This window comes from Pyrgilauda ruficollis, unplaced genomic scaffold, assembly GCF_017590135.1.
Source record: "Pyrgilauda ruficollis isolate IOZ18807 unplaced genomic scaffold, ASM1759013v1 scaffold126, whole genome shotgun sequence".
Classification (NCBI taxonomy): Eukaryota; Metazoa; Chordata; class Aves; order Passeriformes; family Passeridae; genus Pyrgilauda; species Pyrgilauda ruficollis.
This window is the reverse complement of record NW_024510988.1, coordinates 573,310-587,546: the sequence shown is the minus strand read 5'-3', so window position 1 is coordinate 587,546 and position 14,237 is coordinate 573,310. Positions and strand designations below refer to the sequence as shown.

Sequence of the window (14,237 nt, the reverse complement as noted above, 5' to 3'; positions counted from 1 at the left end):
AACAGGCTCCTCCAGCTGCTGTGCAGATGCTGTGACTGGCTGGGGCTGTGGGGGCCTCCTTCCCCTCCCCAGGGAGCTGTACTGGCACTGCTGAACAGCAGCCTTGTCTCTGCAGCTACAGGAGGGTTTTACCCCTGGGTGTGCATTTAGGACATTCATTAGGATGAATCCACCTCTGGTGGAAGAAGGGAGAAGCAAGGGATGAGGCTGCCTTGCCTCTGGTGCTTAGTGCAGAGATCTGAGATGTTCTTGTCTGTGGTCACAGCAACTTCTGCATTGACTTTCCTTACTTTTAATCTCAGGAATTTGCAGTTGCCAGGAGTTGTCTTTTGCAGTGTGATCTCCCTTGTTATGATGGGAGTGTGGGTGGCAGAGAAAGAGAAGGAGTAAATCCTCCCACCCCTGGAACTGCACTGCTGGCTGGGATTTGTGACAGGACTGCAGAGGCTGAACTCCCTGGGTCTGTGAGGGGCTGAGTGGGGATGGAGGGACTCCCCAGTTTCATAATTTAATATTTTAACTCTTGGGCAGTCTGTCTGGCAATGCATTTGCCCACTTAGGACCACTTACCTGATGGAAAATCCATTAATTCTGCAATTTCTATCCTTGGGGGATGGAGGAACCCCTTCTCCACCCTTGCCCTCTCCCAAACTGCAGCAACCAAATGCCTCAGGGGCAGCTGCTGAAGGTCCACAGCCCAAACCCACCCGTCTCCCCCAGAGCAGCCGCTGAGGACACCTCTCCTGCTGGGGTGCAAGCGGGCTCCCATTTTTCCTAATTAGTCATGATGTCTTGCCCATCACAGGAATAAATAGCAAGCTTTCCCTGAGGGTGTGAGATGAGAAGCACTATTTATCGTTGCTCTCAGAGGAAGCTGACAACATGACAGGTGAAATATCAGGAATAATTAAGAAAAATAAGGGCTTTATGTACTTTATTGCACCACCAGCAGGGATGTATTGCCAGCGACTCGTGCATCCTTTCGTGTGCCCCCATCCTTTTCTGGGCTGCACTGCTGTGTTTGTGCAGTGCCTTGTGTCTGGGGCTCAGTCACCACTGGCCATCCCCACAGGCACCCCGGGCTGCCCAGTGCTCCCAGGCCCCAGTCTCAGTGGAGCACAGGCACCAGCTCAGTGGTGGCTTCACCCTGCAGTCAGGATTCCAGCTCTGAGGTGTGCACAAACTGGGTCACAAGCCTGTCCTTTATAACTCCTGTTTTCCAGTGAGCTCTTGGTCCAGGAGACAGAAAGAAAAACCCCAGTAACCTGTGTGTGACTTGGGGATTTGAGGGTTTTTCCCAAATTGTTGGTCTCAGAAAGTGGCTGAGCCCCTGAGTGCTGTGCCAGGGCTGCAGCCAGACTCATGCCCTGCCTGGGCTGAGAGCTGCTGGCTGTGCTGAGGACAACATTCCCCCACTTCCATGGGGAGCTCCATGACAGGCGATGCACAGGGGAAGGGGAGCAGCTCTGGCGACCTGGTTTTCCATCACAGCATTCCCTTGCCCTGGGGAGTTCCTGCTCTGCTCAGGCTGGTGCTGGGCTCCGTGGCTCCTCGGGAATTCAGTGCCAGCTGCGTCCTGCCTGCGCTGGGAGATGTGTTTGGTTATGAGGCCGGACAGCTGGGGAGCTCAGGAACTGTATCTCCTCAAACAATGTGAAAATCTGATTACAGCAAGTGTCACTGGGCATCACTTAACTCTTCCTCTGCAGCCCCAGCCTCGCCTGACAGCCCTAATAGATCTCTCGGATGCATCCTACACGGGAATAAAACGCCCAGTCAAAAGCGCTTAAAATCCCTCAAGTTTCGGCTTTGCTGATCACATCTCCTTGCTGGCTCGGGTGCTTTCGGGGCCACCCAGCCCACACCGAGCCTCATTAGGGCTGTGCAGACACATTCCCAGGCGTGGGCAGTGAAATGTGTCTGGTTTTTGGCACTTGGGAGAAGAGCCATTGTGTGCCACAGTGCTCGTCCCCTCTGGCCATGTGCTCCCAGGGCTCGCTGGCTTTCTCAGAGGCTTGTGAAAGGGACCTTTTGTCATGGGAGTAGAAATCCAGCAGCAAACAACTCTCAAATTGGGAAACACTGCTCTTGGGGCACTTATATTTAGCTCTCTTGCAGCACTGTCCCTTCAATTTATCCTTGTGCTTTTGTCCCTTTAACCACGGGCACCAGGGTCTGAAAGAGAAAGATGCCGGAGAGGAAGAGCAGCTGCTTCTTGCAGAGGTGAAGGTATTTTTAACACAATGCCCGAGAAAAACGAGCTTGTTTCCTCCACCCTTCAGTCCAAATCATCCTGTGAAGAGGCTCTAGAGGAAAGAGAAGCCCGTGTATGTCTCTCCACAAAAGCATCGTGGAGACAAAGCCACATACAAAGGCTGGAGAGGTGAGTGAGATACACAGGCAGGGCTTTGTCCCAGCCCGGTGGCCTGCTGTGACTCACTGAGAAGCCGAGGTGCTGCCAGGGAGGCAGGAGAGTCATGGATATTAATTTAAAACATGCAGGGTGGCCAGGATCCCAGCCCAGGCAAGGAAGAGGATGAGGGCCGAGTCACAGCAAGCCAGGTCCCTGTCAAAACGAGCCTGCTTTTTGTTCTTTTAAATATTTATGGAGCCCTGTAGCACCTTGTGCTGTGGCCTGCATCCCCTGAGGCTTTGGAATCAGATAAAATGTCCAGAACAGGGTTTGCATCTCTGTGTGATGCTACTTCAGAGCCTGCCTGTGACCATTGGTCACCCCCTGCTTTGAGTCTCACATCCCCTGGGGACCTGGGCAGGGTGGGGGTGGCTGCTGGGGCCTCTGCTCGACATGGGGGATCCTTGTTGGGGGTCAGGGTCTGCAAGGAAGGGATGTGCAGAGACCCAGGAGCCACCTTCCCAATGGAACACGCCCAGCTCCCGAGGTGCCAGCTTTGTCCCTCTGCTCCCAGAGAGAGACCCCCTGCAGGAGCAGCCTCCTCATCTCCAGGAGCTCCTCTTCACTGGAGCCATGGCAAGCTCTGGGGATGTGCCCACAACTCACCAGTCCTGCTGAGGATAAGCTTTTTCCCCACCCCTTCCCTATCTTTAAAACATTTGTTTTCTTTATCAGTAGCTGGCTGGGAGCAAGTCCAACAAGTCTTGAGGTCAACTGTGCGACCCCTCCACTCACCAAGCAAATCAGCCCAGATAAGATCTGGACCTCTGAAGCCAATTGTAATTTAATACAGCTTAAATTGTAAACATCCAATAGTGGCAAAGGAAATATGATCAAAGCCATTGATTTTTTTGTAGTGACACAGTGTCTTTTTGACTAATTCCCAATAATGAGAAAATTGAAACCTGTTTGCAGATATTAGAAGCCTAAGTGGTCAAGTAAATAATTAGCAAGCTACTCATTTAAGCTCTGAGTATGAAAGACCATTGAGCTCCTTACTTTCAAGTAAAATGCTAAAAGATGCTGAGCATCTTGAAATAAAATGGGGGAAAAAATCACTTCAGGCAGCAGAAGATGGATTTCTGCTGGGAGAGCAGGATGCTTACTGTAGAGAACAAACAGCTTTTCCCAAACTGCATCAGTGCAGCACTGCTCATTTTCCATTGTGCTCCCTGCATTTCTGGCCCTTGGATTAATGGTGGAGCGCTAACGAGCTGGCCTGGCACGGCATTCCAGGGAAGGGCTGAGGTGCTGCTGGCTGCAGCCACACACAGGGTGTGTTTGGGGTGCCAGAGGCAGCACAAGGCTGGGTAAGCAGAGCCATGGGAGATCCCTCCCCAAGGAGAGCGTCCTGGGCAAGGCATATTTGGCCATTTCCATGCAGGAAGGTCTGTGTAGTTGAATGTGTTTGATAGGGGCTGTCTGTGGTGCCAGAACAGAGGGGAATTCAGAGCTCTGCTAGAGCCCAGCTGACTCCCCTTTCCATCTGGAAAGGGCAAAGTACACCTGGGAAGAGGTTTCAAGAAATAGAAGCAATTTGTTCCTGCTTCCCCGTGAGAGGAGCTGCTCCTGCCTGCGCTGAGCACGGCATGTCTCGCTCTGTTCCTTCTCTTTGCTGGAGGAAAATATCTCACCTGGAAACGGGGGGCACAGGGAATCCATTGGGCTCGTGTAGCCCATGGGTGCTGCTGTGTGGTGCTGCAGCTGAGGCTGATGCCAGAATTTTGTGGTGTGTGTGAGAATTATGGACCGGAGGGCACGAAAGTGAGGTGTCTGGTTTCCCCAGCAGACAAAATACCTGCCTGATTGCGGGCCCTGCGAAGGCTTGGAGCCTTTCAGAGCTGCGCTTCCCTGCCAGGCATGTTCCGTGGGAAGCTTGCCAACCCCCCTGTGGAGACAACATTCAGGTTTGTCTGGATTTCCACGTGCTTTCAGGTGTCAGGATTTCAGCTGGATATCTCAGCTGCCGTTCCAAGCGCAGAAACAGGGTGGCCAAAAAATCAGGATGCAGCAGATAATGGTGCCGGTCACGGCGGAGCGGCGCTGCCGAGGGCAGGAAGCCACCGATTATTGTTCATGCCAGGCCCGGGCTCACAGTGGATGTCCTCAAAACAGCCACACTCTTCCCCGGCCCTTCAGCCAGGAATGAAAAGGCTTTCATGTTCTGCGGGGGCGGAGAGCACAATTTAAGCTGACCTGGCTCCGGCTGGGATTCGAAAGGTCACTTTGAGTACGGCGCTATCTGAGCCCATTGATTTAAAAAAAATAAAAATATAAAAAAAGAGCCCCAGCGCTGTATGGAGGGGGCAAGCGCGGGAGAGGAAGCGAAAATAGCTCTGGCAACAGTCATTGTTTAAAACCAACAAAGAGGCACTGAAAGGCTCCCCGCTCGCCGCCGTCAATAGCCACGGCCAGGGCGAGGGCTGGAGCGGCTGCCCCGGCCAGGAGCCCCTGCCTGGCCCGCGCCGAGGGCTGGACAGGGCCAGGATGATGGTGATGGGGAGGACTGGAAGAGTAATTCTGCCTGAGGGAGCTGGAAAGGGGCTCAGCCTGGAGAAAATGGGCATCAGGGGGGCCCTCCAGGGAGGTTTGGAGTGCCCATCCCTGGAGGTGTCCAGGGAAGGGCTGGAGGTGGCACTCAGTGCTCAGGCTGAGGACAAGGTAGGGATGGGGCACAGCTGGGACTCGATGGTCCTGGAGGTCTTTTCCAACCTCAGTGATTCCGGAATTCCCTGGAGAGGGCAGGGAATGATTGGCAGCTCCCTCCTGGTGGGCAGGGCAGGTGTTCAGACAAACCCAAACGGAGTCTGAGGGACCAGCCATGGCTGAATCATTGCCTTGAAAGCATCCGAGGCCAGGAGAGGAACGATTTGCCCTAAAGAGCTCAGCCCACTGTCAGCTGCTTTGTGAGCATTAGTGAATAATAAGGAGCGAGAGCGGCATGAGCCCTGGGTGCGCGCACTCATCTGTCACGTAACAAGGGAAGTATTGGCACACTGTCATGTTTCAAACAGTGCTGATCAATGGGTTTAAAAAAACAAACGCCGCAGCCTGGCCCCTGCGTGCCCGGAAGCAGCGCTGGCTGGGTGGTGGGGCTGGCAGTGCCAAGGCAGCTCCTGCCCACCCACCCACCCTCCAGCTGAGCAGGGCACAGCCCCTCTGCTCTGCCTGGATGCCCACGAGCAGGGAAGGGAACAGGGGTGGACACCCAGGTGTTGTCTTGTCTCTGTGGGGCTGAACTTATCGGTCCCCAGCTCAGTGTCACAGGGACAGTGACATCTCAGAGGTGCTCTGGGGTGGTGAGGGGACATCAGAGTCATGGGCTGTCCAGCTGCTCCAGCCTGGGCAGGGCTGGGAGCTGGCAGTGCGAGAAGCCATGCAAGTGCCGTGCTGTGCCTGTCTCTCCATCATTAATTGCAGTGTGCAGCCGTGGATGTTTCTGTGGCCAAGAGGGAAAAGGGAACACTCAAACTTCTGACTGGATTAGACAGCAGGGAAAAAGAGGATTTTGCCCTGGCCAGTGATGAGAAAGGTGGAGGCAGCATCTCCTGGTCTGGGTGTCTGAGGGAAGAACAGTGAAAGAGCAGAGGAGGCTCTTCCAGAGAGCTCACACTGACAGGTGTTTGGGAAAGTGATATTTTCCTATTGACTCAGGGGGGAGATGACCAATGGATTGAGGGATGGGAACCTCTCTGCTCCAGACACAAGCCCAGAGGATGCACCCAAGGAGGCAGAGCTTTGCACCAGCAGGAAGGAGCTCAGCAGAATCCCTTAATGGATTTATTCCTTCAATTTCCTTCAGCTCTTCCAGGCTTTGGATATAAGCAAGGAAAGCAAGTTTAGGCACAGATTATAAAAGTGATGGATCTACAGAAACAGGAGAGGTTTGAAGGGCTGAAATTTACTGCAGAGCCTGGCCCAGAAATGACCCTCTTCCTCCTCCTCGACATTTTTTGTCTCTTGTGCAGAAAAATGCAGCTGGTCAGTGTGACAAGTGGAAACTGGAGCTTTGTCATTGCTGTGCGATGCTGAAACAATGATGTATGGCTGGCGATAGATCATGTTGGGTTTCCGGAGAGCAGCGAAGACGAAGGCATGAGACTAATTCATGATGCATGAACACATTGATCTTCCTGGCTCTGGAAATACAATGTAATGAACCCCCGCTAACAGATCATTTTTGTGCCACTGCACTTCACTAATATCTAATGATTTCACCTTGCTCTGAGATAAAATATAATTGTATGGGAGTTCCAGCTTTGTTCTTTAATACTTGCATAGAGTTAACGAATTATGTTTTCCTCTGTAGCTGTCAGCAAGTTGAGACAAGCTTACAAAAGCCCCGCAATTACCAGGCTAAGATGCATGTTTAAAACCCTGTGTGTGTGTGTGTGTGTATGTGGTGTGTTTATGTACAATGGTTCCATGCTCAGAGCCTGGTGTGATGCTGGGGGCTGAGCAGGGCAGGAAGGACATGGAGGATGCTGAGCAGAGGGTGGCTGTGCTCAGGGACTTCTGGATCTCACCCATCCAGCTCAGGGAATGGCAGGAGCTTTGCAATGGCAACCTGCAAATGCTGCTGTTTGCAGCATCCTGGCTGGTGGCCGGCAAGCCCAGCAATCCCACTGGAAAGCACAGTTCTCCTTTTATCTCCCAAAGTCCATTTGGAGATCAGCCTGCCCCTGTCTGCCCCCCAAACCCACAGTCAGGCAAAGCCTTTTGCTTAAGAAGATAAGTTTTGGGTCCTTTTGTGAGCACCCCAATGAGATCTTTGCACTTCCCCTCAGGAAGGTGCACACAGATTTCCCCTGCTTGTTGTGTGTCTGCGGCAGGCCCTGTCTCTCTCCCAGCCTGTGCTGATGCCCACGGCCTGTCTCTGGTGATCAACAAGAAGGATGCTCCCCAGTGAGGAGGAGGTCAGGAGGAAAGGAGAGGACAGGTAAGCACTGAGTCTCAACAGAGCCTCCTTGTTCTGGTTTGAGGGGTTGGTGACCCTGGTGTGTGTCCTGGAGCAGCACCAAGAACGCTCCTGGGCTGTCAGCTCTGGCCAGCAGCGTGCCAGCGCCGGCCACTTCTTCCTCTGACCCTCCGGCAGTGTTTGTCTTGGCCCCTTGCTTACAGTGTTTGTCTTTGCCCCCAGCTTTTCTGGGGCAGGAGGGGTAAACTCCTGTTTGCTGCCCAGCACCTGCTGCAGCTGGGTCCCAGCCCTGGCTGTGCCTTCGGAGCACACGCCAGGAATGAGCCGGAGCGCAGATGGGAGCTGAAGGTGAAGATGTTTGTGAATTCTTCAAAGCGAGCCCGGCTGGTACAAAAGGAGTCAGTGAAAACCTAACTGCTCCTGACAGGGAGAGCTGCAGTAATGCTGAACCTCATTTGAAATTCCCTCTAGGCTAAGTAAGGCTCTTCCTTTCATGTGCGGTGTTTGGATCCCTTCTGGGAGACCTTTCCTCTGCACCGCGCTCCGTACGTGCGGTGTTGACAGATGATTAAGATGTGAAATCTCTGAAATCAGAGGAACAGCCCCAGTTTTCATTGTGTGCTCAGGTGTTTATTCACATTGGTGTAATCATCTCAGCTTCACTCTCTGGCTCAGGACCTGCTGCCTGTTGCAGGAGTGAGGTACCAGAAGGCAAACCGGTCCTTTCCTGGTAGCAGAGTGTTTATAGTGGATGGTCTTACTGGATTTGCTGGTGTCCTTAGAGGTCACTTTACCAGGCTCACTTCATGCAGATGAGGAGCAGAATGCTTTAGCAGACTCAAACCCTGTAGTGTGATTTGGGAACCAGTGATTGCTGCTTCTGCACCTTTTGGATGTTTCCAAACCCCAGGGTCAAACTGCACCACTGAGATGGAGCTGGGTTTTTGGGAATTTAGGCGAGGCAGACAACGCCCATGAGACATCATGTGGTGGGGAAGATAAGGCCTTTGATGGGATCAAAAGGGGGAATTTTTTTTTTTCTCCCAGCAGCTTATATAAAACAAACAAACAAAAAACCCCAGATAATTTGCTGTGGTGCCTGTCTGGAGCGTGGGGCTGGGCTGGCATTGCCAGAGTGTCCCTGGCTGCTCCCAGCAGATGCTGACACTGAAAGCTGTGTGCTGGCATGGGAGTGGAGCTGACCCCAGCTCTGCTGCAGGACACAGGCTGAGTCCATGAGCGGTCTGTGCCGAGCCAGTGTCGGTGGTGCTGGAGCCCTCCTCACACAGGGCTGTGGCTTCCCTGGCACTTATTTTGATGTCTTCCTTCCTCCCCTCCCTGTGATCTCAGTGTCTTGACTTTTCCAGGCACTTTTCTCCTATAAGAATATTAAACACACTTTAAAAACACTTAAATGCTAATGTGAAACCTGAAAAGAGGATGTCAAATGTGCGAGGCGCTCTGAAGACATGATGTCTCTGTAGAAGGGTTTGACCCCAGTAATCTAATTTGCTTTACATTTAAAATGATACTTCATTCTCCTATTATAAGGCTCTGTGTCATTGGCTCATAAAGATTACCATTTCTTGTCTTCCAATTGTAATAAATCCCATTCAAGCACCCTCTTGATTTGAAATTTGTCACGACAACATGCAGAGGGCACAGTTCCTGCATTTTATGGCGCGGGTGCGTTAGATACTCATCTGCAGGAAGGATGATGCAAGAGCATAAAATGATTTGTCCCTTTCCTTTCTCAATTAGGTACATGTTTAAAAAAAATTAAAAATCTGAATTATAGCTTACTCCTCATTCTCCAGTAGTAAAAAGGTTGGGCTGGCAGGGGAGCCAGGCTGGCTGGATTGGCCCTGCTTTTCCCTTATGCTGGGGAATAATCTGGTTTCTTTAAAATCATCTGAAAAGATTTCATCTTGTTTCAGCAGACAGGAGAGCTTTAACCTTTCTGGTTGTGCTTGTTGGAGATGAGGGGAAAGTGAGTGTTTGGAGCCTACACCTTATCAGGCACTAAATGCCACAGGCACAGCAGCTGTGCCAAAATGCAAGGCTGGCTCTGGGGCAAAAATGAGACTTTTGGGTAAACTCAGGTGTCCCAGGGTGGAAACACCCCTGCCCCATATTGGGATGAGTCAGAGCAGTGTCTCTCACCCCATTTTGGTGTGAGCAGAGCTGGAGCCAGCCCAGTCCTCTTTAGGGCTGGGACAGCAACACATCAGCCATCAGTGCCATGGAAATGTTCTTTTTTTTGGGAGGTCTTGAATAAATCCATGCAAGAGACTTTGCTCAGGGAGAACTTTTATACTTTTAGTATCTGTTGTTTCTTAGGGTTTGGTATTTTTTTTTTTTTTAACAAAGGTTTTAGTTGAGCAAAGAATCCCATCTGTATGGCTTTTTTATTAAAAGATAAAAAGCTGGAGTTCACAGGAGTTAGCATTAAGTCACAGTCCGCAGCAATCCGAGGTACTCGCTGGCTGGGGACTCTCTCTGTTTATTTCAAATACCCCTTTATCATCCTGTTGAAAGAGCCCTGTGCTCTGTAAAGCTCAGCCAATTGAAAAAAGAATCAGATAATGAAGACTGATGCTGCACTGATGACAGCCCCTCAGATCTTCAATAGGATTGCTCCAAAATCAAAAGGCTTTTGCGTTTTATTGTCACACTCGTGGCTCAAAAATAATTAAATGGAATCCTTTAGCTCTAGAAACAAAAATGAAAATTTTAAAACAGCCCCCCACATCTGCAGGAAAGGGGCTAATGGGAATATCCAGTGGGTATTGGTTGGTATTCCGTGTGAATTTGCAGATTGTGCAGATTCTGTGTGAAAATCTGATGATTGCAGCAGGCGCCCAGCACATGTGTGGTGACACCACTGCTCTGGGTGACAGCGCTGGGCACCAGCCCCAGAGCTCCCAGCCCTGATGGAGCTGGAGAACTCCACCTCCCCTCTGTCCTTGGCTCAGCTCTGAGCTTCAGTTTTACCTCTGGAAACTTCGAACAAATTCGTTGCTCATTGCAGTGGAAGGCAGATAAATAAAATATATTGGGAGCGATTTGTGCTGTAACTAAACCCTGAATTTATAGAGAGAGAGCATGGCCAATGACAACTTTGTCACAGCACGTGAAAGCCTGGAAATTAGGCTTTGCACTTTTACCTGATCTTTAAAGAGGCATCTCCAGGCTGGGCCCAGGTGTGAGGAGCAGCTCTGTGGTCCCACTGGGGGGTCCCACCAGAGAAGGGGACAAGGCACACCCAGCCGAGATGGATTTTAGGCAAGGCATTAAATCCGAAATGCTATAACTTGATTATTTCTTCTGCAGACTCCTTTTGACAAAACTGCTCCATTTTCAGAGTTACACAGGATTTAGCCCCGCGCCGCTTTCATGTGAATTGTGTGGCTAAAGTTCCATGCAGCTCTTTGAAAATTTCAGAGCCGGCGCTTTCCCCAAGATCGACAACTGTTTTATTTCTCTTGACAGAAAATGGTGAGAGAACAAACACTGCCGGCCGTGGGGGAAGTGGTTTGGTCGCTGGCTCTGCAGCACCTTTAATGTGGGGCTGAATGAGCCACGCAGGAATGGCAGCTCCTGCTGTACCTGGACGAGTTCTGTGGGATCGCCCTTTCCCAGGGAGGAAAACTTGGGTGGCTTCGGGTTCTTTCTCCCTTCTTACACGTAGGGAGCAGCACTTTGGCTCCTTTTGTCCATCTGTGAAACCAAGGAAAGGGAACTCATTGATCATTGGTTTTGTAGTACCATCCGAAAATGGCTTCTACCACAAATTCTTCTGCAGTGGATGTAATTAGTGTCAGTTATTTGTAATTAGCCACCCCTTGGGTGACGCTGTGTCCCCTAAGACCAGTGGCAGGACTGGCACCAGTTTGCACCAGGATTGCTCCAATCCCTGGCCCAGTGTGTTGACAGCAGCTGCTGCTCATCCATGGATCTGAGGCTTCATCCTGCTTCCAAATGCCACCCCAGGCGTGTCCAAGCCACTGTCCTGTGCTGCGTCACAGGGGGACAGAGCACAAATCGCCTTGATCCTTCTCCTGCCTTTCTCTCTGTGTCTGAAACTGTGGGGCTTGGCTCTGTCCCTGGAATTATACCACAGATTGGAATTCTCATTTTTAAGTTCATTTCTGCTCTGATTTAAAGGCTGAATTAACAAACAATGGCTTATTTGGTTTAAAATGCAAAAACACCATCTGGTCTTTGAGATGTGCTAAACCGCAGCGGGGGGAGGCAGAGTGACACATGGGAAGGGTCTCCAAGTGGCACGGGTGAGGCTCCCAGGAGGAATTCCTGCCGCTCTTGACCCATGTCAAGGCAAGGAAAGCTGATCTTTGGAGTGGGCATTGCTACAGCTGCAGCTGGTGGCCTGGGGACAGCTCGATTTCAGGGGATGCTGCACTTCAGCCCTCACTGCTGGCAGCTCAGAGCAGCGTCCTGGGAGCTCTCCTCTGTCCCTGGCTCCTCTCCTCACCCTGATGCAAAATTCTGCAGAGGCATCCGCAGGCATTGCTGGCCCTTGGGTTTTCCCTGGGCCACAGCCTTAAGCCTTGCTCCAGAGCTGGCACGGGGCTTTCCAGCATCCCTGGCACGAGTGAGTCTCAGGAGTGAGTGCCCACTCGGCCAGCAGGACTCAGGGAGTGACCTCATCCCGTAACACCCTCGATTACACCCCCAGTGCTCGTGGGTCAGGTCAGTCTCTGTGCTCCTTCATGCCCCAGCCCCTGTGCCCGTGCTCCCAGTGCCACTCCCGGCTCCGTGCTGTCCCTGGCTGCTGGTGATTTGATTTAACGCAGCTTTCAATCACTGCCAGCGGGCCTCGCGCTGCAGCAGCATCACTGCTAAACACTCTGTGAGAAATAATCTGAGGCTAAGCTTCCAGGACAGAGGAAATCGCTTTCCTCTTGAAATTAAAGTTGATGCATAATGGAAGGCACTGAGACGTCTCCAGCAGGAGCATCGCCGGTTTGAGCCCGTCCCGAGTCCCTCCCCGTCTGCCTAACGAGACGCGGGAGGTTAGGGAAGTCATTTCCTAGAGTTCAGGATTTGCAATTTGCATTCTATAATCTCCCGGCCATTTACCAGCAGATAATTTGTCATGGTTTGCTTTAGCTGTTGTGATATTGATATTTATTATGCAAATTGTATTTCTTACTACTTATTGTCCTCACCCTCAGAATACTTGAATTATTATAAACCTGTTTAGTTAATGCGGGTTGTGTCTCAATTGATGTCTGAGCGCAGCGGGTCGCAGCGTGGGATATCGTGCAGGGGGGCTGCTCTGGGTATTTAGGGACGGGCACACGGGATGCCTGGACATGGGATGGCACAGCAGCCAGTGGAGCTGCTCTGCTGGGTTTGGTGGGGCTGGAGTCCTCCTGGAGAGGAGGGAATTTGGGGTCCCAGCACAAGACAAGTGCTTTTGCACTAACTGGGGTGAAGCTGGCTTAGTTATGGAATTGTGATGGTTATGGTGGCCCAAAACCCTGCTTGTTGAGCAGGAAACAGATGTTTGGCATGGCTGTGGAGCAGAAAGGCTCGTCATCATGGGAGACAGAGTGGCATGGGGACGTGGGGACACAGGGAGGAGTGATGCCCCAAACCAAGCCCCCGGCAGCAGCATTTTGGGTTTTCTTGGGTGTGAAACCAGCTTGGTTTCACATTCCAAAGGGTGAAAGCTCTCTCCAGCCCCACAGTGTGACTCAGTGCTTGCCCTGGGCGGTTTTAACCTCAAGCTTGGCAGAATCTGGGATGATGAAGTTGAACTGACAAATCACCTGCCTCAGGTTAACTTGGAATAACCTAATTAATAAGGTTGGGAATATTCGACATCCTCTGCGTTTGCTCCATTAACGCTTGCATGGACCCATTGCCAGCGATTCCATGGTTCCATTCCTGGTGCCGTGGGTGGGGGGAAGGCTTGGACCCTTCCCGGGCGGGATGAATCCCCCGGTGACCCGGCCGCTCCGTTTGCCGTGCGTTACGGTACGGCTGAGCACTCAGGGGAACGGCAGGGGGCAGTTCCGGGGCTTTACTTGTGGATTTGCTCGGTTTAAATCCATCGCGTGGGTGAGAAATCCGCGGAAGAGGTGGATTGGTTGCCGGGCTGCGGTTACCGAGCCCCGATCGCCGCCGCCGGGGGGCTCGTGGGCTCCGGCCTCTCCGCTCCCCCGGAGCCGCCAAGGCTCAACACCGCCTCCAGCGGCGCGGGGCCCGCTCCGGCGGGGAGCGGGGGGCGCTGGGCCGGGGGACACGACCCCCGGGAGCGTGCACGGGGGCGGAGAGGGGGCACAGGCACCGGGGACCTGCACGCTGCTGAACGCGGGGGTGCTCAGGGGGACGCTGCCGGACGGACAGCGCCGGCGGGGGCGCACCGCGTGCTGGGGTGGTACCGCGGGAGGAGGACGCTTTGTGGGGTGGGAGGGGGACACACGACCCTGCAAAGGGGGAAGGCAGGGAGCGGGGTGACAGCTGCGGGTGGGGCGCGGCGGTGCGGGGTCGGCGGCGGCAGAGCGAGGCAGGTGCCGGCGATGGCGGGTCGCGGCCAGCCCAGCGGCCCCGCGGGCAGCGGCGGCGGCGCCCCGGGGCTCCTCCCGCTCCTCCTGCTGCTCCTGTCCGCCGCCGCCATCATCCCCCGAGGTAGGAAGGACGCGGCCCCCGCGCACGGACGGGTGCTGGTACCGGGGCGGGCGGCGCGGGGAGGGGTGTTCGCGCTCGGGGATCGCGGCGGCGCTCGGGTAGCCCCGGTTGCGGCGGGTCCGGGGGGCCCCGCCCGCCCTCCTTCGCCTCGGGCCGTGCCCGGAGCGCTCGGTGGTCCCGGGGAAGCGCCCCCGGCGGCGGGAGCGGCGGGGGGGCGCCCCCCCCCGGGGGGGCGGGGCGCGCGCG

The 14,237-nt window shown here is 53.3% G+C and overlaps 1 protein-coding gene across 4 annotated transcripts in view; it reads left to right on the top strand.

The window, feature by feature from the left end:
- Nucleotides 1-13,857: 13,857 nt before the first annotated feature.
- CADM1 (cell adhesion molecule 1) overlaps nt 13,858-14,237 on the top strand; it is a 131,725-nt gene continuing 131,345 nt past the window's right edge. For all 4 annotated transcript variants that reach the window (XM_041458088.1, XM_041458087.1, XM_041458086.1 and 1 more), the window contains exon 1: nt 13,858-13,991. In XM_041458088.1, the coding sequence (XP_041314022.1) occupies nt 13,883-13,991 (109 nt within the window). In that variant the 5' untranslated portion in view covers nt 13,858-13,882. The remainder of the gene's footprint in view (nt 13,992-14,237) is intronic.